Here is a 24,028-nt window from a genome sequence, read left to right as displayed (position 1 = left end):
TAGCTTTGATCCTGTAATTTCAGAGTATAAGAATACCACCTGTAACATTAAAGCCTCAATAAAAGTTTGGATATAAAGATGGATGAACGAGTTTGGATGGATGAAATGATCAAATAGTATATGACTCAGGGATTTTATAACATGACATAATTAAGATGTTAAGCTGTTAAAGATATATTCATATATTTACAAATGTGTATAGACACACACACATTGATTATTACATTTATATGTAATAAAGTGTGTATATACATACAGTATGTACATTATCACCCGCCAATAAATTAATGTTTTATATTATAAAGCATACATAATGTAAATAGCAAAAGGCTTAAGAAAGTAGCAAGAAATGGAAACTTTACGATTTTTTCCCTCATCTGAGTAGACCATTTAGTGCCCCTATTTTGCATACCAATCTTTTTAGACAACTGGGGACTTTGAAATCTATGAGACAATGTATGTGTATCTTAGACATCGTCAATGGTTCAAATTCAGACTTCTGCTTCTACATTATATACATGGTCTATCACTTTGTGATTTCTTTACCTCTTTACCCAGCTCCACAATGAAAGGCTCAAACTCTTCAACAACTTAACAATGTCCCGGAACAAAGCTCAAGAATAGAAGTAAGAATATAGAAGAAATGAGCACCCCAAATAAAATTGAACACATCTAACATTCAATCAAATATTACCAAGAAAATGTATGTAATAGAAATCAATGAAAACCAATCAAAATAGGTAAAGATGATGGTTAGCATATAAATATATTAAACCATTATAAATGTATTTTTTTATGTTCAAGACACCGGAGGAAAGATTGTGCATATTTGTTAGAGGGATCAGAAGATGTTAAAAAAATAACCAAATTGAACTTTCAGAGATGAAAAATCACAATATCTGAGATGAAAAAAATGCACATTTATTTATGAGAATGAGGATATCTGAGATGAAGAATACAGCAGAGGGAAGTAAGAAGCATAATAGTGGTACAGAAACATCTCAAGCAAATACTGCATCAAGTGATGCTCAAGTAAGCGCTTACTTCTAATGTGTTTGCTAAAATGTAGACAGAGCTTGCCTTCCTTGGTTTTGTTAACTGGTGTTCTAAGTCTGTCATTTGGTCATTTCCCAGCTCTCAGTGGTCTGGGGCTGTCCTGGATAAAATGGATGTCTGGGTCAGAGATTCAGGTGGAGCCATCGTTTGGGCAACTTACTGACAATTACTCAGGCTCCAAGACTGGAGTACTTGATTGATTGGAGGTGTTGTAATTAAGTTTGATTTAGTGCAAATGCATTTTCTGCATCCTCTTGTATTTATGTAATGGTAAAACTTAACTATAAATATAGCTTTCAAGGATTGTCCTCATAAGTACCCAGAGTTGGTGTAAGAGAGGAAGTAACTCCATTTGTGAATAAAGCTAACAGGGCATACTGTTGTTTATCACATGGTAGTAGAATTGTAATAGTGTATGGACCCTGTGGGACCAATACCACTCTCTGTGAGAGGACAGAGTGTCACCTGAAAGGCAAGGTTATTCCTGTACCAAACATAGAAACAAATCAGTTCTTATAGCCTGGGAATACTTACTTAATCAATTATATTATCTATATTCAACTTACTAGATAACAATGACAGAAATAATTATTTTCTAGAATGTACTGTGTAACAACCACAAAACCTCAGTGGCAAGCAACAATAAAAAAAAGTTTCTGTCACCTGGAGATTGGCTGAGATGACCGCTGATCTCAGTTGGACGGCTTATGCATCTGAAGGTCAGCTGAGGAACTGATCTGAGCTGGACTTGGCTGTGAGGCTCTGCTTCAAGCTGCAAGTTAATCAGGCAGCTTTCCTCCACTTTTCCCTCATCCTTCCTGGGCCAGCGGGCTAACCAGGGCACATTCTTAGGGTGTAGCAGAGTCAGAAGACAGCAAGCTCCACTGCATAAGCAAACCTCAAGCTCCTCCTTGAACCACGTCTGCTTAATAGCCTATTGACCAAGGTGGTGTAGATGGCCATTCTCACAGTCAGTGTGTGGGAAGCTATACTCCGGGAGAGTGGATATTTTTTTTTTTTTTAACAAATTGTTAAATTTGTCTATGAGGCAAGTTGTGACACAACAGCTTGAGCCTGGAGGTGCTTTTTCAGAGACCATCAGGTTTCTTTGTTCTTTTCTTAGAAGTGAAGAAACGTTTAATTATTATTGAGGAAAGAAAAGGGTCACACAGTGAAAATAGAAAATGTGGTTGTAGAAGCAGGCCTTCATGAAAAGTGTGTAGGAAAGATTCTTTTAAAAAGAACTGACAGAGTTCAATTATGAGTTTGCATAAGGAGATAAAAGTAGAAAGATAGGTGAAATCTAGAATCATTTTTTGGATATACTAGAAGAAAACAGTGCATTTTCTTTTCCTTACTCAGTCTTGACCTGTCATAAGCTGAAGTGCAAGAAATCTTGAGCTCACAACTTCAGCAATCGGCTTTCCCTGGGTTAGGCTATGAAACAACTCCCAAATCTCATTGGTTCACTGAAAAAATAACAGTTTTCCTTGTTCATGTTATAGGGACACTGGGATCCAGCTATACTTGAGGCCGTGAGTTAGATTCACATGTACTCTATGTGTCTTCATCATTGTTCTAGGCTGAAGGAAAAACTGACTTGAGATGTGCTTAATCTTGTAAGCAGAAGAGAAAAGTGAGAGCAACCGAGCCAAGCAACACAGCACATTTTAACATGACTGATCACTGTGGCACATTTTAAGACCACTCAAATTCCACTGGCCAAAGCAAGTCACATGGCAAGATTAGCATTCCTGGAGTGAAGAGAATCCCCCATGGTAGAGGGACAGGAGGATAAATATCTGTACACTAATTCCTTTTACCACAATTACATATTGTAGCTGTTTTCTTCTTTAGCTTCAGAGGTCTCAAGCTTCTGATGACAAGGGTGTTGATTACTGTTCAGGATGGAAAGGTGCTGATTACCGTTTCCACATTCCACAGCCCAAAGGTATTCAGCTCTTCTACTCGTGTATTCAATAAATAATAAGTTTTGGGGGAGACAAAAGGCATACTCGTGTGAAAAGTCAGTTTCATGGTGACATGACTTTATATAAGTGGATGTCAGAAAACTCCTTTGCTAAGTGTTCAGTAAAGGAATTGGCTGTTGGTATGAGTCAGAAAGGAAATGACTTAATGGAAAATATGAGTCACATTAGAGGCGGAGCTGTTCAACTCCAGAATAACAGTGAGTTTGGCAGTAGGCTAAGAGAGTGCCAGAGGCTGGAGGTCACTTATCAGAAAGGATTTGGAGGCAATTTCAGCACTAAATGTGGTGTTGACCTTAGGGTTACAAAACTTCACTTCCTCAATCTGGTGATGAATTCACCAGAACCTCATCTTCTTGTGTCAATCTTAGCCAGTATTTCTTCTGTCTTTCACCTACAGCAACACTTTGGCGGGTTCTTTGACTTCCTTAATCACGTGATGAGTATAAGAATAGGAAGGTCAGTCCTCTGTTATCAGACTCTAGGGACACACCTGGTTTGATTTGCTGGTGGATCTATGAGAAATGGGACCTTGTCATACTGAGGAATTGCCAAGCTCTGCAATTTTCCTGTTGTGATTTTTTTCCTCTCCACCTCAATTGAGCATCCATTGAACTGATGGTCTCTGTAATAGTGGTTAAGGGAAAAAAGTGTGCATCTACACATCTTTTCTCTGGAATAGACTGAGCACATGACCACGAATCTGCTTTGTCTTGACACCATAGATGATGGGGTTGACCATGGGTGGGAAAAGAAGATAGAAGATGGCAAGGAGTATGTGGACATGAGGGGCAGCCCGGCGAGCCACACGGTGCATGACTGAGGAGATGACCACAGGTGTGTAGGTAGATAAGATAGCACCTATGTGGGACACACATGTCCCAAAGGCCTTGTAGCGAGCCTCCTGAGAGGTAAGCTGCAGAACTGCTCGAAGGATGAAGATATATGACAGGATAACAAAGAGCAGGTCCAACACCACTATAAACATGGCCACTGCAATGCCATAGATGTTGTTGAAGCGAGTGTCCCCACAGGCCAGCCTGACCACGGCCATGTGCTCACAGTAGCAGTGGGCAATCACTGGGCCTCGGCAGTAGTGGAAGCGTCTGAGCAGAAAGGGGAGCGGGGTCATCAGTGTCACAGCCCGTGTCACAGCGGCCAAGCCAATCTTGGTGATAAGGGGCCCAGTGAGGACTGTGGTGTAGTGCAGTGGCCTGCAGATGGCCACATAGCGGTCAAAGGCCATGGCCAGCAGCAGTGCCGACTCCATGATCGAGAAGGAGTGGAGAAAGAACATCTGGACCAGGCAGGCATAGAAGTTAATCTCCTGATCTCTGAACCAAAAAATAGCCAGCATTTTGGGAAGCGTTGTAGAAGACAGGACCAGATCAATGGCTGCCAGCATGGCCAAGAAGAGGTACATGGGCTCATGGAGGGCTGTATCTGCTCGGATAATGAAGAGAAGGGTGCAGTTTCCCAGCAGGGCCAGAGTATAGGCGAAGCAGAAGGGAATGGAGATCCAGATATGCAGGTGCTCCAAACCCGGAATTCCTACCAACAGGAAGGCAGCTGGATGGCTTGAGGTGCTATTGGTGACGGACATGGCTCCTGGAAATTCTTCTGGACATTTTACAGGGTCCCTTCTCCCACATATAACTTCTTGGGAGGATTAGCTTTTGTTCCCATTGCTGGACCTTAAACAAAATCAGTTAGTCATAGACATGGAAAAGCATAACCCATATTTTTCTACCCTCGAGGAACTTTGAATCTCATTTAGTAGATAGAACATTAATCATCATTAAAATGAATCTCACAAGACAGCTTCATAAAGGAATGGAGAAAGGGCAGTGTTTTCTGTGTCCATGGTGATGTCAGGAATGCCTTGAAAGAAAGTGAAAATATGTTCAAACCAATTCAATTTCCTTAGAATAGAAACTGATGTCTTTCTATATGATCATCAGGCTAAACTCCCAATCGCAAAAGCCAATTTTCTGTTCAGAAACCTCAGGCTTGGGAGCCTGAAAAGGCAGATGAAGCATGCAATTTCCACTGTTGCTATTAATCACACAGTTCGTATATTTTCTCTAGCACCGCTGCTTCTGATCTGGTTGCCGCTAGCCACACGTGGCTATTAAAATGTGTTAAAGCCAAAACCTCAGTATTTCAGTCACACGAAACACGCGTAAAGTGCTCAATAGCACGTGTGATCTCATGGCTACCATATTGGATCATGCGGGTAGAGAATATTTCCACTGTCGCAGCAGAGATTCTATCAGGCGGGTATGTCGCCTGTGTTCCTTCCACATCCACAAATCTCTGTAAGTACTGCCCTGCCTCCAGTTTCCTGAAAAAAATAAAGAGCCAGCTCTTCTGGTTCTCCATCATCCCGATTCACATTAACCTCCAGATGCATGAGTCTTTCCCTCCACCTGCTGCCCAGCATCTTTTTCTTCACAGGAGAAGGGTCATTCTCAGCAAGACTGATATCTGGCTTCCATTAAAAAAGCCCTTTAGTCTTAATAATATTTCATCTTTCCCTCTTTCTTTTTTCTTTCGAATCCTTAAGCCTTGGAAGTTTTTCTGCAGCCACCCTTCTCTTTTATAGGTCCAGATAATGTGGTGTTTTTTTTTAATGAGCATTGATGAAATAATGTATTTAAAACATATATCACTGAACAAAGTACTGAAAGAACTCTCTCTTCAATATAAGAAAATTAAGTTTTTGGAAACTTAAAGTCTCTAAGCTAGTGACATTATTGTTAGGCCACTGGGTTTGAGTTCTAGCTTTTGCCAATTCCAGGGTCCTAAATAACTAGGCTTTATTGCTTCCATTAAAATACCTTATATGCATTACAAGTTCAACATGTCCAAATTGAAAGCAAGCTGATTTCTTTCCCTGTGGTATGGAAAAATTTCAGAATCTGAAGGTCTTTTTTTTAAAAAAAATTTTCCCAATAATCAGATCATGACTGTCCCTTATCTAGCTGCACGACTTCGCCCAAATCACTCATCTCTCAGCCCATTTCCTTCTCTCTAAATGGGGAACCACAATGCTCTATCTTTACGTGAAGGCTGTAGGATTATGTATAAAATCTTTTTGTATGATTTTTTTTTTTTTTTTGGCCACTCTGCAGCATGTGGAGTTTCTAGGCCAGGGTTCAGATCTGAGCTGTAGTCACCACCTATGCCACAGCTGTGGCCATGACGGATCCTTAACCCAGGGTGCCAGGCCAGGAATTGAACCTGCGTCCCAGCACTGCAGAGATGCTGCTGATCCCATTGTGCCAGAGCGGGAACGCCACTGTAGTTTTTGCAGAGCCTTATTTGCCATTTATGCCTCTCCTCCTCCATAGAACTGCAGTTTTCTTTAAAAAATTATGTTGATTAACATTCTCCTTCCCACGATTGTGTATTTTCCTCCTCCTGTTACCTCTCATCTCTGCTGCTTCTTTTCACAGAAAACCTCTAGAAATGCTTACATTCAATCTCAACTGTTTCAACTAGGCTTCAGGAATGAAACGTTCCAATCTGGATTCCATGCCCATTACTTCCTTGAATCTGTTGCTCTAGACTGCCAATGACTCCATGGTGATGGTGCCGTTCTAACTTACCTGCTTTGATGCAACTCAGCTCTCAGCAACTTCCATCTGAATTGACATCTCTCTCCTTTTTAAAACCCTCTTTTCTCTTGGGTACCGTGATGCTACCCGTTCCTACCTTCTTAGCTTCTCATGTCAGTCTCCTGTTACTGCCTTATCTCTAAGTATTGAATTTCTTCAGGGCTCAGTATTGAGCTGTGTTCAATTTTACATTCACAAAACATTCTGTGCATATTTGTAAGTTTCTAGAAAAAATATTTTTGCTGAATAGGTTAAGGATAAATCCAATAAACAAACAGACTGGTACCTTGGAGTTTCCATTGTGGCTCAGCAGGTTACAAATCTGACTAGTTTCTGTGAGGATGCACGTTCAATCCCTGGCCTGTTCAGTGGGTTAAAGATCCTGCATTGCCATGAGCTGTGGCATAGGTTGCAGATGTGGCTTGGATCTGGCATTGCTGTGGCTGTGGCGTAGGCCAGCAACTGCAGCTCCAATTTGACCCCTAGCCTGGGCACTTCCATATGCTGCAGGTGTGGCCCTTAAAACAAATAAGCAAACAAATAAAAAACAGACTGATACCTTAATAGAACAAATCTACAGGTTTAAGAATGATAATAAAATAATGTAATAGTTGAATTACACAGTATGATTGAAGGTGTTATTATTGTGAAGAAAAACCCCATGGTGATAAGCATAGTAAATCCTAAAGTTGAGAGCAATTTTAAATGAAGACTCGGAAGGGAATTTATGCAAAGACTGAAGGGAGGAAATAAATTGGCTTGGCTTCTGGCTTCTTTAAAAGGCAGAACCTGGGGTTCCATGTAGGTGGTTTATGTGGGAAAATAAAAGGAAGCTAGAGAGGGATGAAAAAGTAAAGCAGAGAAGCATATAGGGAGGTACAGATCTGAGCAGGATAATGCTGTCATTAACTGTGTCCAGTCCCACAAGAAGAACCATGCAGAGGGCACTCAGAATTACTTACTAAAGACGCAAAAGAGGGATCTATTTATCCACTGGTTTCCATCCCACCACCAGGTCAAGGGTTGACCCAAAGTGTGTTAATTTCTTTACCCTTCCAGGTCACACAGGCTCCTGGAGAGCTGAGCAGCCTCAGGCCCCATGCAACCCAGGGGCTGGATGCAGCTCAGGAAGCTGCAGTCAGGCTCTTCCTGCACTCAGGTGGTTGCCACAGTGATGGGCTAGACAGAATGGTGGTTGAGAGGAAGTGAGACAGGCATAAAATGTGGAGAATACAGGGAATTACCCCTGTGTGAAGAACACTAAGCACAGGGGACAGTCAGGACAGACGCCCTAAGACAGAACGTGCCTATCTTTCCAGGATCAGCTGGAGGCCGAGGCAGCTGCAGGATGCGAATGAGTGAGAGATTTGTAGAGGTCATATGTGTGCAGCCAGATCACAAGGGCCTTGCAGGCATTTGTAGAACTTTGCAAGTGCTCTGTATTTCTCTCACGGATACTTTTTTTGAGAAGTGATACATTTGAAAAATGTATTTTTGAAGGTTTTTGTGGCTTCTGTGATGAAAAGAGCATGAAAGGGTAAGAGCAGAAGGAACGACTCTGAGGACTGACTGTAATCAGGGGAGGAGAATGTTGGCTAAGAACCAAGGCGGCAGCCCATGTGGTTGTAGGCAATCATAGTTGGGATCCATTTGAGAAAAGAGCCATGGGGTTTTTTGACAGACTAAATGTGGGTCATGAGAGGAAGAGGAATTCAAAGATGACCCCACGACATTTCGCTGGAGCACCTGAAAAAAGAAGTTGCTCTCGACCAAGATGGGGGAGGATATGGAGAGGGTGATCCATAATTTGGGGTACATTTTATTTAAGAAGTCCTTTAGAAACCCAAATGAACGTTTGGACACACAAGTCTGGAGTTTGAGACGGACTTCGGCTGATGATATAAACTTGGGATCCCTGGACATAGAAAATTTTAATAGCTATGAAGCTGAGATCACCCAAGGTGTTGGGTCTTCATAAAGAGAAGAGAGCCAAGAACTGAATCCGACATTAAGAACTGGGTTAAAGTATGAATTGGGGTGAGTGGAGGAACAGTCGGAAGACTGTTCCAGGAGACTGAGGATGGGCAACCTACTGCAGAGAAAATTCCAAAGATGATGTGCTGTCTTGATCGGCTGTTGAATGTAGGCTGTTAAGGAGAAGGGACTTCTCACCATGCTAAATGCTTCTGATGAGTCAGATAATTCCACGATGGAGAACTGCCCTTGTGTTTAGAACTGGAGGTCATCAAGACACCTTGGTCAGAAAAATTTTGCTAGAATAGAGGGAGGCAAAGCCTGATTTGACTGAGATAGCTGGGAAAAAATAAAAATTGAAATCGGTTCACATGGCTCACTCTTTTGAGGAGGTTTGCAGCAAAGACCAACAGTAAAAGGGGCACCGGCTGCAGAGGAAAGTGGCATAAAGGGAAGATGGCTCGAATGTGCAGGCGAGTGTGTGTGGATGAGTGTGCGGTGTTCATTTGTTTTTAAGAAGGAAGAGAACATGCATGTTAAGTGGAGGAGAATTAACCAGTAGCAAAGGGAAAGCGTAAAATACAGGAGAGGAAGGAGAATACTGCTTCTGAAAAGTCCTTGAACAGCGCCCCCTCTTTCTAGGTGTTCTGGTTGTTTCCCATGGATTTTGTTCTTAGACCCTAACTTCACACATAAATTTCCATGTCTTACCTCCCCTCTAAGGCACAGACTGGTATGTCCAGTTCTCTTCTCGACATCCCCACTCAGCAGTCTCACAGATAGCTCAACCTATCGTGCTAGAGACAGAAACCCTGACATCTCCCCCGTGTGCATCCATTTCTCGGTATGTAACATCTTCTCTGGTCATCTTTTCAACCTAAAATTGCCAGCCTTTGCTCTACCCTTTACCTCCTGCATCGTATTGTCAGGTCCAACTGGGTCAACCTCCACGATAAATCACCACGTTGGCTACTCCAATTTAATTACTCTACTCCATTCAAACCACCGCCATCTCTCATTTACTACTGGAACAAAAGAGTCCCCGAAACTTCAGATATTTCTGTTTGTTTGTTTGTTTTTCCAATTCTATCCTTACACAAACAACCAGGATATTGCAAAGCTGAGAAAGTTGGAGTGAAGGGTCTGTGCTTTAATTCATTTCTATGACCCCAGTGTCTGGCTTAAACATGAAGTATTGACTCTTTCACCGGATGAAGCATGGACAACCAGACTAATGGAAAATATGCCTTCTCATTTTGTTCAGAAGCTTTCTCTATCTGATCCAATCCTAGAATAGTTGCTTCTAGTCTAATTTAACATTCATCCATGATAGACATTCCAAGGAACCTCCACCAGGCTTGGTTGTATGCATCAGAATAACTTCCTCCTCTCACTGGAAAGTATTTTTGCATGTCTTACTAATATTTGTCCATATTTTTGTTGGAACGAGTACTTAGCTTTATAGGAAACAAAATTATGACAGCAGGAACTTTGTTTTCTGCTACCATATCTTCAGGGCCAAAAACAGTTCTAGGTATGTAACAAGCCCTCTGTAAATGACCGTTAATCATCCTCATTTCTGCTGCAACTTTACCCCCTTAGTAAATACGCATTTTCCACAAAACCAAACATATCTAACTCTATCTCAGAGTCTTTGCATTTTCCTGGCTTGTTCTTTTTTTTTTTTTTTTGGTCTTTTCTAGGGCCACACTCATGGCATATGGAGGTTCCCAGGCTAGGGGTCTAATTGGAGCTGTAGCTGCTGGCCTACACCAGAGCCACAGCAATGCCAGATCCAAGCTGAGTCTGCGACCTACACCATAGCTCACAGAAGCACCAGATCCCTGACCCACTGAGCAAGGCAAGGGATCCAACCCACAGCCTCAAGGTTTCATAGTTGGATTCATTTCCACTGCACCACGACAGGAACTCCTTCCTGGCTTGTTCTGTGTACTCTCTGACCATAACGGACCACCCTATGACCGTCAGCTCTTTCTCACACAACAGAAAAATGTACATGTTCGATCCAATTTCTTCCCCTTAACACGGGGTTCCAACAGTGCCTGAAACTTCTTTCTGTTGAATCTCATCAAAAAATAGACCCATCCCAGAATCAGAAACTCAGAGGAAGAGAGCGAATGGAAACAGGCCCTCATATCCAGGACCCAGGACCCAATTGCTGTTGAGGTTTTGTCCTGGCTATACTCTTTTTCAAAAGCCAAAATGTCCACACCAGACCGTAGAACCTGTCTTTTTGTTATCCTAAAAGTACTGAAATGGGTCAACACGCACCAAGTAATCAGTTCATACCTGTGGATCTTTAGCGGCCTCTGTCTCTGTCTTAAGAAGAATGATGGATTTTAAAGATGAAGGTCCACAGACGAGAAGATAGCCACTCCCCTAAGGTCCAGTAAGGGGGTGGCTTGTGGAATGAGAACCTGGAAGAAACGCGTCTCCTACCTTTCCCTGTATCCACCCAGTTCGGGGCTCACTTTCCCTCTCCTGACAAATGCAGAAGCCTCCTAAGTGGGACGGGGTGTGGGCGTGATGGACACCCTCTCCCGTTCACCACACCTGCGTCACCTCTTTCCTGTTTCCCCAGTTCCAGCTCTGCGCACAGCCCTGGGTCTGAAGTAGAATTCTTGGCCCTGCTCATTAGCTTCATACAGTCCCAGGGGGAGGAGGGTGAGAAGGGGGGAGCTGGGAAAGGAGCAGCTGGCTTTACACCGACACAGCTCTGATCTTCTCCCCAAAGTGTGTGGAAGCAGAAACTGCAGCACTTAAGGAGGGCCCTCAGGGGCTGATTGAAAGTTCATAATTTCACCTCTGAGGGTTGACATTGGAGGGGAGGGGTCCCCTGACCCAGGGCTCCACCCCTAGGGTGCCTAGAGCTCCTATCTGTCCATGTTTAGTGTTGCCAAGTCAGGCCTCCCGAGGGTCATTCCTTGCTCTCAGGAGGCTGTGAGCACTTAGGTGCAGCCTGCTTGCATCTTGGTCTTCCATGTGCCTCCTCTTAGCCCTGCCCTAGGCTTCCAGTGTCCTCTGCGAAAGGGAGTCCCCTTAGAATAGCCGAGAGGATCTGGAAGGGGAGGCCATGCCAAGATCATCTCTTTGGTATTTATTTTGCGTACAGGTTACCAATTGGCCTGAGTGAGACACTGATGTCCAGCTTGTAACTTTGGAATGGAACTTCTCCAATCTTTCTCTGTTTCTTCTATCTAAAATGGATGTAATAGTCTCAATTTTTCCTGATTCATAGGATTAAGGGAGATCCAAGTATATAATTGAGAAACCACTATTTTGATTACCTATCGATAATTACCAATCATCTATAAATAATAAAGGTTGATCTTTCTACCCTCAGTTGGCTTTAATATCTCTGAATTTGCAAAGCCCTAAGAAGGAAGCTGGTTTTTAGCAGGGTCTCCCATGGACTTTACCTGCCCTAATTGCCCATAATACTCCCCCTGCTTTTTTTTTTTTTTTTGTCTTTTTGGGGACCCACCCATGGCATATGAAAATTCCCAGGCTAAGGGTCAAATTGGAGCTACAGCTGCCAGCCTACACCACAGCAATGCAGGATCTGAGCCACATCTGCAACCTACACCACAGCTCATGGCCACACTGAGTGAGGCCAGGGATTGAACCCACAACCTCATGATACCCGTCAGATCTGTTTCCGCTGTGCCACGATGGGAATTCCTTTCCCCCCATGTTTTAAAGGTTTATTGCAGTATAGTTGATTTAAAGGCTGTGATAATTTCTGCTCTACCACAAAGTGGTTCAGTTATACATGTACGCATATCCATTCTCTTCCAGATTCTTTTCCCCCTTAGATTATCACAGAATATAATTTCCCATCATACTTTATAAAAGTAGGTTCAGAGCCGTGTACCTCAGTCGCACCCACTCCCTTCCTACAGAGGTATCCCTGTCCTGACTTTATCATTCTGTATTGTTAGCCTTTGGGGGTCGCTGATTCGGTGACCACCCCCCCAACCCCTCCACAGCCCTCAACCCCTAGCTCCAAAGATGTGCTGGACAACCTGAGATGTTGTGATGAGGTGAATTTCGTATGTAACACCATTGAAATTGGAGCCTAAATTAACTAGGCACAGCTGGTCCAAACCTTGGTGTCAGGGCAAAGCAAAGGAGACAGAAAAGTCAGCCTTGTGTTGAGAGGAAGCTCATGAGGGAACAGAGCTTAACACTTAAGGTGGAAATAGCGTGCTCAGGGGAAACCGAGATCGAGGCCGTGGCCGGGGAGTCTGAGGTGGTACAGGCTCAGCAGAGTGACTCTGGTTTATAGTCAGAACATCCAGGCATGAACCAGATAAAGGAATACCTCATTTTGTATCACCAGTAGGTAAGACTTCATTTTCCCCCCAGACTCCATTCTGAGGTGATTCAAGCCTGGTCATGGGGAATGGGGTGAACAGGACACGGGTGGGGAGTAACCATGAGTCAGATGACTTTGCTGGAGATAACAGCCAGACTAGATGAGATATTCGAACTCACACCTCCATTTGCCTTTTCCTGCCTTTTGTTTTGTGGATCAATATTCATTTACATTTATTCACATATTTAACTCTTCTGTATTCTTTATTCCCTGTGCAGTTCTGTGTTTCTAATTTATTTTTATTCCATGTGAAGAACTTTTAGTTTTGCTTTTAGTGAAAGCCTGCTAGTGACTCACTCCATCAATAACTGTTTATAGAAGTTCCTGTTGAGGCTCAGAGGGTTACGAACCCCACTAGTCTCCACGAGGTTGTGGATTCGATCCCTGGCCTCTCTCATTGGGTTAAGGATCCTGCATTGCCATGAGCTGTGGTGTAGGTCACAGACACAGCTTGGATTCTGTGTGGCTGTGGCTGTGGTGCAGGCCTACATCTGCAGCTCTGATTTGATCCCTAGCCCGGGAACTTCCATATGTTGCAGGTGCAGCCCTTAAAAAAAAGTTTATAAAACTCTATCCATCATTTTCAGGCTCTAAAGATATTTTGCACTGGGAATAGAATTCTAGATGAGCCATTCTCTTTCACCCATTTAAAACTATTATTCAGCTTTATTCTGTCTTCTCTTTTTATAAAGTGAAGAAGAGTGAGTGTTATTTTTGGTTCTATGAATTTAATGAATGTTAATGTCTTTCACACCCACTCTTGTACTTTTTAGGGGCTGCTGATTTGTTTCTTTTCTGTTTTTTTTTTTTTTTTTTTTTTTTTTTGGTCTCCGGCTAGCTGAGTTTTGCAATCACACAGAAACTTTAGATAAGGTAAAGACTTTGCAAAGTTTTGCAAACTTCAAAGAATAAAAGCCAGAGTGTTGAGGGAAGAATTGGCATGATTTGACATATGTTTTTAAAAGATTGCCTCTGCTTTTTGTAAGAACAGAGGAAGGAGGTAAATGTAGAAGTAGAGAGAGGTACTATAGTTATTCAGAGATGACATTACATTGTCTCAAAAGCAAGGTACTAACAATGCCTGAGGCAGGACATCATCAGATTTTGTATATATTTGTAAAATGTACCAGTGGGATATCTTAAAAGATTAGATATAGTATGAGAGAGAGAGAGAAGAGATTCAAAGACAGTAAGACTTTTGAGTAGCAGGAAGGAAGGAGCTGTGGGGTTGCTGAGCAGAACTAGGTCCTACACTCGAGCTCTGTTCCTGCCACTTCCTCAGTGAGATCCAGCTCTCCAGCCTCGTTAGGATGCTGGGAAGTCCTAGTCAGGTGATGGCAAATATTGTCACCAGGCCCAGACTACTACACCAGACTTCTTTTTCCTGTTCTCATATTCCTTGTGACAGTAAAATTTTGTGAGCCTATTGGCTGCTCATATTTCTTGTTCATGCTTTGTTTATGTGCCAAACTCAGATGAGCAAATACAGAAGGTAATTTTCCTTTTCGTGTTTGTGACTAATGATGGTTGTTTTGATGTTAGAGGTATTACCTGGCTATGGGAGCCTTCTAATGTCAGGCTTGTACTAGAAACAAAGCCATTCTTTCTTTATTGGGGATGGATCTGACATACAAGTTAGTAAGAGTCCTTCTGTAAGTCCCCAAGAGGATAAGTGGCCTGTCAAATCAGCAACTTGTTTTGGAAATAGCTTCCTTTAAGGCATGTTGTTAGTGTTTGCCGTCATTTTAAGGCTTTCCACCTGTTCCATCTTTCTATGCTCAAAAAGACCAAGAAAGAAATTTTGACCATATAGGAACTAAAGGTAGAAACTTACTTCCCTGGGGATTTTTTTTTTTCCTGTGAGAGGAAATTATGAGAGCAAAGATAGAATTAAGTAGGTGTCTGAATTCTTGCTATATCCTTTCCTCTTTAACAACCTCTCATCTTTCATGCTCTGACATGAGCTTGGAGATTCTCTGTCAAAGACAAAAGATAGAGAAAGAAAAATGTAGAGGTAGATGAATAGATATATATATATAATTCACAAACCGTAATGTCTGAAGAAACAAAGGGACCACTGGCTAAAAGCACACAAATGCATTTGTGGAAGATGTTGTATAATGGGATGCTGGTTTTTCTAGGCTGTCATGATAAAGTACCATAGACTGGGTGACTTAAATAGAAACAATTATTTTTCCCAATTCTGGAGGCTGGAAGTCAAAGTTAAGGTCTGGCAGGTTTGGTTTCTCCTGAGGCTTTTCTCCTTCACTTTCACAGGGCATTCTTCTTCCTGTGCCTTCACAGGGTTTTCCCCTGTGTGTGTCTAGGTCCAAATTTCCTCTTATTTTTTATTAGAGTATAGTTGATTTACAAGTGTTGTGTCAATGTCTGCTGTATAGCATAGTGACCCAGTCATACATATATATACATTCTTTTACTCATACCATCTTCTGTCATATTCTACCCCAAGAGATTAGATGTAGTTCCCTGTGCTGTGCAGTAGGACCTATTGACTATCCATTCCAAAATAATAGCATGCATCGACCAACCCCAAACTCCCCCTCCATCCCACTTCCTCCCCACTCCTGCTGGCAATCACAAGTCTGCTCTCCCTGTCTGTGATCTGCTTCTGATTTGTAGATAGAATTGTCTTTGTGCCATATGTTAGATTCCACATGTAGGTGATATCATATGGCATTTGTCTTTCTCTTTCTGACGTACTTCACTCAGTATGAGAATCTCTAGTTGCATCCATGTTGCTGCAAATAGCATTATTTTATCCTTTTTTATGACTGAGTACTATTCCATTGCATATATGTACCACATTTTCTTTGTCCATTCATCTGTCAATGGACATTTAGGTTGTTTTGTCTTGGCTATTGTGAATAGTGCTGCTATGAACATAGGATCTTTTTGATGTATCTTTTCATGTATCTTTTTGAATAAAAATTTGTCTGGGTATACACCTAGGAGTGGAATTGCTGGGTCATATGGTAGTTGTATATTTAGTTTTCTGAGGTACCTCCATACTGTTTTCTGTAGTGGTTGTACCAATTTACATTCCCAGCAACAGTGCAGAAGGGTTCCCTTTTCTCTACACCCTCTCCCAGCATTTGTTATTTGTCGATTTGTTAATGACAGGCATTCTGACCAGTGTGAGGTGGTACCTTATTGTAGTTTTTATTTGTATTTCTCTAGTAATTAGCAATGTTGAGCATCTTTTCATGTGCATTTTGCTCATCTGTCTTCTTTGGAGAAATGTCTATATCTTCTGCCCATTTTTGATTGGGTTGGTTTTTTGTTGTTGTTGTTGAGTTGTATGAGCTGTTTGTTTATTTTGGAGATTAGGCCCTTGTCTGTTGCTTCATTTGCAAAGATTTTCTCTCATTCTGTGGGTTGTCTTTCCATTTTTTTTGTTTTTGGTCTTTTTAGGGCTATATCCAAAGCATATGGAAGTTTCCAAGGTAGGGGTCAAATCATACCTCTAGCTGCTGGCCTACAGCACAGCCACAGCAATGCAGGATCCATGTCTGCAACCTACACCACAACTCATGGCAACACTGGATCTTTAATCCACTGAGCAAGGCCAGGGATCGAACCTGCATCCTCATGGATACTAGCTGAGTTTGTTGCCACTGAGCCATGACAGGAACTCCTCCTGTCTTTTCATTTTTAAAAATGGTTTCCTTTGCTGTGCAAAAGCTTTTGAATTTAATTAGGTCCCATTGGTTTATTTTTGTTTTTATTGTCAGTATTCTAGGAGGTGGATCAAAAAAGATGTTTCTATGATATATATCAAAGAATATAACACATCACATCTTCTTTATCCATTTATCTGTTGATGGCTATTTAGATTGCTTCCATATCTTGGCTGTTGTAAATAATGTTGCTGTGAACACTAGGGTACATTTTTTTTGAATTAGTGTTTACATTTTCTTCATATGTATACCCAGAAGTGAAATTAATTGCTGGGTCATGTGGTAGTTCTACTTTTAATTTTTTTGAGGAATCTCCTTACTTTTTCCCATAGTGGCTCTCCCAATCTACATTCCTTCCACATACTCATGAACACTTGTTATTTGTTGTCCTTCTGGTGACAGCCATTCTGACAGTTGTGAGGTGCTATCTCATGGTGGTTCTGATCTGAATTTTCCTGATAATTAATGATGTTGATCATCTTTTTATGGGCGTATTTTCCATGTCTATGTCTTTGAAAAAATGTCTATTCAGATCATCTGCCTGTTTTTAAATTGGATTGTTAGCTTTTTTTGATATTGAGTTGTATGAGCTCTTTATATAATTTAGACATTATCCACTTACAAATATTTTTACTTATTCAGTAGGTTGTCTTTGTTTTGTTGATGGTTTCCTTCACTGTGCAAAAGCTTTTAAGTTTAATTAGGTCTTATTTGTTTATTTTTACTTTGGTTTCACTTGCCTAAGAAGACAGATCAAAAAATATTGCTAAGACTTATGTTAAGTGTATTTCCTATGGTTTCTTCTAGGAGTTTTAGGGTCTTACATTTAAGTCTTTAATCCATTTTGAGTTTATTTTTGTATGTGGTATGAAAAAATGTTCTAATTTCATTCGTTTATATGTAACTATCCAGTTTTCCCAGCCCCATTTATTAAAGGGACTACTTTTCCCCATTGTATATTTTTGCCACCCTTGTAATAAATTAATTTATCGTGTGTTAATGGGTTTACTTTTGTGCTCTCTATTCTGTTCCACTGATCTATGTGTCTGTTTTTGTGTGAGTACTGTAGTGTTTTGATCACTATATCTTTGTAGTATAGTCTGAGGTCAGGGAGATTAATGCTTTTCCACTTTGTTCCTTTCACTCAAGATTGCTTTGGCAATTTGAGATCTTTAGTTTGTTCCATACAAATTTTAGGATCTTTTGTTCTAGTTCTGTGAAAAATATGATTAGTATTTTGACAGAGATTGCATTAAATCTGTAGATTGCTTTAGGTAGTATGGTCATTTTAACAATATTTTTCCAATCCATGAAAATGGGATATCGTTCCATTTATATATGCCATCTTCAGTTTCCTTCATCTTATAGTGTCTTATAGTTTTCAGAGGATAGGTCTTTCAACCTCCTTGGTGAAGTTTTTTCCTAGGTATTTTATACTATTTAATGCAATTGTAGGTGGGACTGTTTTCTTGATTTCTGTTTCTGACAGTAATGTATAGACAGGCAACAGATTTCTGTATTTTATCTTGTATTGTACAACTTTACTGAATTCATTTATTCTAATAGTTTTTTTGGTAGAGACTTTTGGGTTTTCTGTATATAGTATCATGTCATTTGCTAATAGTGATAATTTTATGTTTCTTCCAATTTGGATGCCTTTTACTTCTTGTCCGATTGCTTCCAATATTATGTTAAATAAAAATGCTAAGAGTGGGGATCCTTGTCCTCCTGATTTGAGAGGAGAACTTTTCAGGTTTTCACCATTGAATATGATGCTGGCTGTGGGCTTGCATAAATTGCCTTTATTTTGTTGAAATGTGTTCCTTCTATACTTGCTTTGTTGGGAGCTTTTATCGTGAATGGATGTTCAATTTTGTTACATGCTTTTCCTGAACCTATTGAGATGATCATGTATTTATATGTTTTGTTAATGTGGTATATCACATTGATTTTATGGCTACTGAACCATTTTTGCATCCCTGGAATAAGTTCCACTTGATAAGGTGTATGATGCTTTTTATATATTGTTGAATTTGACTTGCTAAAATTTTGTTAAGGACATTTGCATATATATTCATCAGAAATATTACCCTGTAATTTTCTTTTCTTTTTCTTTTTTTTTTTTTTTTTGGTGTCTTTTTGTGGTTTGGCTCATATAATGAACATGGGGGTATTCCCTTCTCGTCAGTTTTTTGGAATAGTTTGAGAAGGATAGGTATTAACAGCTCTTCATGTTTGGCAGAATTCCCCTGTAAAGGCATCTGTCCTGGAGTTTTGTTTTTGGGGATTTTTGATTACTGATTTAATTTCAGTACTAATAATTGGTTTGTTAAGATTATATACTTTTTCTGATTCAGTCTTAAAAGATGGTATGCGTCTAGCAATGCATCCATTTCTTTTAAGTTGTCCAATTTTTTTGGATATAATGTTCATAGTATTCTTATGATTGTATTTCTGTGATATTGGTTGTAATTTATCTTTAATTTCTTATTTTGTTTATTTGGGTATTCTGTTTTCTTAATGAACAAGGCTAAAGTCTTATAAATGTTATTTTTTCAAAAATCTATCTCTTGGTTTCATAGCTATTTTCTGTTGATTTTTGGTGTCTATTTTTACTTATTTCCTCTCTGATCTTATTTCTTTCCTTCTGATATTGGGATTTGCTTGTTCTTATTCTAATTCTGTCACACGGTAGGTTAGGCTGTTTGTTTAAAATTTTCTTATTTCTTCATCAGGCCCATATCACTAGAGAATTCCATCTTAGTACTTCTTTTGTTGTATCTCATGAGAAAGTTGTGTTTTTATTTTCATTGGTCTCAATATACTTACTGATTTCCTCTTTGATGTCTTCATTGACCTGTTGGTTTTTTAGTGGCATGTTGTTAGGCTCCACAAGAGTTCCCTCCACAGATCTTTGCTGCATAACTCTATCTCTATTCCTGATTTCTTCTGAATTGGCCATTTGGATCAGTAAGTCCCAAACCTAGCCCCTTTAAGAAAATGGTCGCAGGCATACATACCCTCGTTATTTTCTCCTCAATACACTTTCTATTTTTTTGTGTGTGTGATATAGACAGGTCAAGAATTTTGCAAAACTTCAAGTTCTGGTTCCTTTTACCTTAACCAATCTTTCTTCAATTTATCTCTCTTCTCTCTTATTTTACTGTAAGAAGTAAGGTGAAACCAGGCCATGCCTTCAAGACTTTGTTTAGAAATTTCCTCACTTAAACATCCAAGTTGATCACCTTTCAAGTTCTATATTCCACAACACTTTAAAACTGAATTTGGCCAAGTTATTTGCCACTTTATAACAAGGATCACCTTTCATCTAGTTTCCAATAATAGGATCCACCTTTCTGTCTGAGACTGCACCTGAAGTACCTTTAATTATGCATGTTCTACCAATGTTCTGTTCACGATGATATGTGTTCTCCAAGAAGAAATCCTCTGTACAGTTCTCTTCTTTCTGAGCTCCAGCCAGAATTGCCTTTAATGGCCTTATCTCTAACAACAATATCTTCAAGGCAACACAGATGTTTTCTCATATGTATCTCTACTCATTTCCCAGTTCTAAGTCCACTTCTGTATTTCTGGTAACTATTACAGCAGCACCCCTAGAGCTTAGAACCTTCCACCCTGGAAGGCCACCAGCTCTCCACAATAGCAAGTGCATAGTCAGAGGTTGGACACCACCTGTCAGAGTGACTAAGAAGGATTCCCACATCAGATGGTCTTGAGTAGATAAGTAAAATCCCCAGTGACCCAGGATAGAAACTGACTCTGATCCTTTTTGTAAGTAAATGAATTTGGAAGCACTTTCGTTTTTAGGTGATGTCACCGAGAAGAGAGTTGGTTAAGACAGTGTCAAGCCCATGATATCAGTGAGGACTCTGTGAGGAGATAGCAAGTTCAGCAGTTTGAGTCCAAAGACTCAGACCCTTGAGTCCTAATCGCCCTGGAGACTCTTGATCATTTTGGGATACCATTTACTTTTTTCATTTTACCAGGAAGGACCTAAACAAGGAGACCCTGGCTGCCCTCTGCATCCTATTAGATCCCCACCCCCCTCCAGCATCCAACCTGTCCCCTCTATCCCACCTGCCCCTCGCTGTCCATTTACACATCCTTTCTTAGGAATAGTCCTAAGACTTGTTCACGAATCTGCTTGGTCCTGACACCATAGATGATGGGGTTGACCATGGGTGGGAAGAGCAGATAGAAATTGGCAAAGAGTATGTGGACGTGAGGGGCAGCCCGGCGAGCCACACGGTGCATGACCGAGGAGATGACCGCAGGTGTGTAGAAGGCTAAAATGGCACCTATGTGGGACACACATGTCCCAAAGGCCTTGTAGCGAGCCTCCTGAGAGGTGAGCTGCAGAACTGCTCGAAGGATGAAAATGTAAGACAGGATAACAAAGAACAGGTCCAACACTGCAATAAACATGGCCACTGCAATGCCATAGATATTGTTGAAGTGAGTGTCCCCACAGGCCAGCCTGACCACGGCCATGTGCTCACAGTAGCAGTGGGCAATCACTGGGCCTCGGCAGTAGTGGAAGCGTCTGAGCAGAAAGGGGAGCGGGGTCATCAGTGTCACAGCCCGTGTCACAGCGGCCAAGCCAATCTTGGTGATAAGGGGCCCAGTGAGGACTGTGGTGTAGTGCAGTGGCCTGCAGATGGCCACATAGCGGTCAAAGGCCATGGCCAGCAGCAGTGCCGACTCCATGATCGAGAAGGAGTGGAGAAAGAACATCTGGACCAGACACGTATAGAAGTTGATCGCTCGATCCCTGAACCAGAATATGGCCAGCATTTTGGGCACTGTGGTGGAAGACAGGACCAGATCAATGGCTGCCAGCATGGCCAGGAAGAGGTACATGGGCTCGTGAAGGGCTGTATTAACCAGGATAATGAAGAGAAGGGTGCAGTTTCCCAGCAGGGCCAGAGTATAGGCGAAGCAGAAGGGAATGGAGATCCAGACATGCAGGTGCTCCAAACCCGGAATTCCTACCAACAGGAAGGCAGCTGGATGGCTTGAGGTGCTATTGGAAGCTGACATGGCTCCTGGAAATCCTTCTTGCTGATTTTCTTAGGCTCCTTCACCTTGGGAGAGTATTTAGTGCATAGGGGATCAGAAAGATCAAGTTGTAACATCCCACCTTGGTGTATCAATTCTTGTTTATGGCCCCAGTCTTTAAATAAAATGAGTTAGGGCTTCTTAGAGACATGAAGAAGCATAATTCAGGCTTCCTGCCCACAAAGAACTTTGGGTTTTTTGAATAGAATATTAAATATGAATATGAAACAGCTTTCATAAAGGAATGGAGAGAAAGTAATGTTTTCTGTATTCTTAATGATGACAGGATTGTTCACGGATAAAAGAACTGAAGTATGTTTAAGTTAATTGCTTTAGAAAATACATTCTTACCATACTACCTGCCCCCCCCCAAAAAAAAACACCAATCACATAAATAAATATCCTGTCTTAATCTCTGGCTAGGGTGCCCATATTCATCAAATAAACTTCAATTTTTAGTGCCTCAATTAATTATACAGTGTTCATTTTCTCTAAAGCTTTGCAATCAGATATGGTTGCCACTGGCCACATGCTGCTATTTCTGTTCATTAAAATTAAATAAATCAATACCCTGATCATACATAACACTTCTAAGTGTTCAATAACCTCATGTGACTAGTGGCGACCAAATTGTGCTTTGCAGAATTAGAAAATTTCCATCCTTGCAGAAAGTGCATTGGAGAGAACTGTTCTGGCCTGTATCTTCCAGGTGCTCTCAGCACCCACGAGTCCCTGTAAACGCAGTCCTGCCTCCAGCTCATGAGAAAATCAGGAGCCTCCTCTCAGCTCTCCTTCACGTAAATTCATGTTAACCCCTCTATTTGTGGGGCTCTACCTCCACCCATCCTCCAGACCTTCATTTTCATCACAGAATTTGCCCTCATATGTAGCAAGTCTGACCTCTGGCTTCCACACAGAGCACTCTTATTCTTAACAATAGTTAATCTTCCCTCCCTCATTTTTCACCTTTCTTCTGTCCAATCAGTAGATGTTGAAGCTGCCCAATTTTTATTCTTCTCTACTTTTACAGGAACCACTTAATGATGCTCTTCTGATTATTAAATGAAATAATGTATTAAGAAACCAAAATCTATGAACAAAATAAGTACTAAAAATTTATTAGTCTCTTTTTCAATATGAGAAAACCAAGTGCTTGGAAAGTAAATATCTCTAAACCATACATAGCTAATAGTACCAGGCAGCCCATTTTGTGTGTTAGCATTTTGCAAATTCATTGTCCTAAAAGTTGTACCTTTTTGTTTCAATCTGAATGCCCAGAGGCAACATACATCCGCATACTACACCGAAAACAGACGAGTTGATTTCCATGCGGTACGGGAAAGTGTTAGAATCTGAATTCTTAGCTCAAATCATGACCACCTATTCTAGGCTGCATGGCCTTGTTACGAATGTGAGCCCTGTTTCCTTCCCAGGGAACGGGGGCGAGCACTGCCCTACCTTTATCTGAGAGTTGCAGGGAGAGTAAGTGCGGTTACGTATAAAATCTTGGTAAAAATCTTTACTGCTTACAGAGCCTTACTTTTCATTTATGTTACTATCCCTTAACAGAATTCTGAAGCTTTTTAAAAAAGTCTTTGTGGATTAATACCTACAGAATCCTTTCCTCCATGACCTTAGGTCCTTCTCCAAATTTCTACCACTCTTCACATCAAAATATCAAGAAATACGTCTATCCTCAATCTCACCTCCCTCAAATCTCATTTGGAATAGAGACATTGCAAGTTACCCTGAAACTGCTCCCACTGGGGACAGAAATGACGTCCATTTGATGGTCCCATGGTCACTGGTCACTTACCTACCTCTAGTTACCTCCACTTGATAGTGTATTTTATACAAATTGACCACTCTCCTCTTAAAATCCTTTCTCCTCTTACCCCCCAGAATACAATCTAACCTTCACCTCCCTAACTTCTTTAAATGTTCAATTTGTTCAAGTCTTAAGTTTGAAACTCTGTTCAATTTTAGATTCATACAACATTCAGTAAATATATTCAGTAGATTTACTAAAATTTTAAAACTTTTACTGAATGGGTTGCAGACATATCAGTGAACAAAACAGATTGATATCTCAGTAGAAGAAATGTCTAACAGATGGAGAAGGATGTTAGGAGATAATAATTAAATTATATATTATGTTAGAAGGTATTCACTGTTTTAAAGAAAGGGTGATGAGGGAGTTCCCACTGTGGCTCA

The 24,028-nt window shown here is 40.9% G+C and overlaps 2 protein-coding genes across 2 annotated transcripts; both read right to left on the bottom strand.

Moving 5' to 3' along the window:
- Positions 1 to 3,702: 3,702 nt before the first annotated feature.
- Positions 3,703 to 4,724, bottom strand: LOC100516453 (olfactory receptor 52K1). The gene has a single exon (XM_084978228.1). It carries the CDS (start codon positions 4,645 to 4,647, stop codon positions 3,703 to 3,705), a length of 945 nt encoding a protein of 314 aa, XP_084834354.1. The 5' UTR covers positions 4,648 to 4,724.
- Positions 4,725 to 20,851: 16,127 nt separating this feature from the next.
- LOC110255385 (olfactory receptor 52K1-like) lies at positions 20,852 to 21,796 on the bottom strand. Its single transcript, XM_084978227.1, has one exon. The coding sequence runs from the start codon at positions 21,794 to 21,796 to the stop codon at positions 20,852 to 20,854; it is 945 nt and encodes a 314-aa protein (XP_084834353.1).
- Positions 21,797 to 24,028: the final 2,232 nt, after the last annotated feature.

The sequence above is a fragment of the Sus scrofa genome, chromosome 9 (assembly GCF_054392235.1).
Source record: "Sus scrofa isolate SSC_HxYL_T2T_F1_AM1 chromosome 9, Sscrofa_HxYL_maternal_Yorkshire_Landrace_v2.0, whole genome shotgun sequence".
Taxonomy (NCBI): domain Eukaryota; kingdom Metazoa; phylum Chordata; class Mammalia; order Artiodactyla; family Suidae; genus Sus; species Sus scrofa.
The sequence above is the reverse complement of the archived record's forward strand: the minus strand, read 5'-3'. Positions and strand labels throughout refer to the sequence as shown.

Bases quoted from the DNA above. Each gene is read 5' to 3' on its own strand.
- LOC100516453 (XM_084978228.1), bottom strand. From the start codon at position 4,647: ATGTCCGTCACCAATAGCACCTCAAGCCATCCAGCTGCCTTCCTGTTG.
- LOC110255385 (XM_084978227.1), bottom strand. From the start codon at position 21,796: ATGTCAGCTTCCAATAGCACCTCAAGCCATCCAGCTGCCTTCCTGTTG.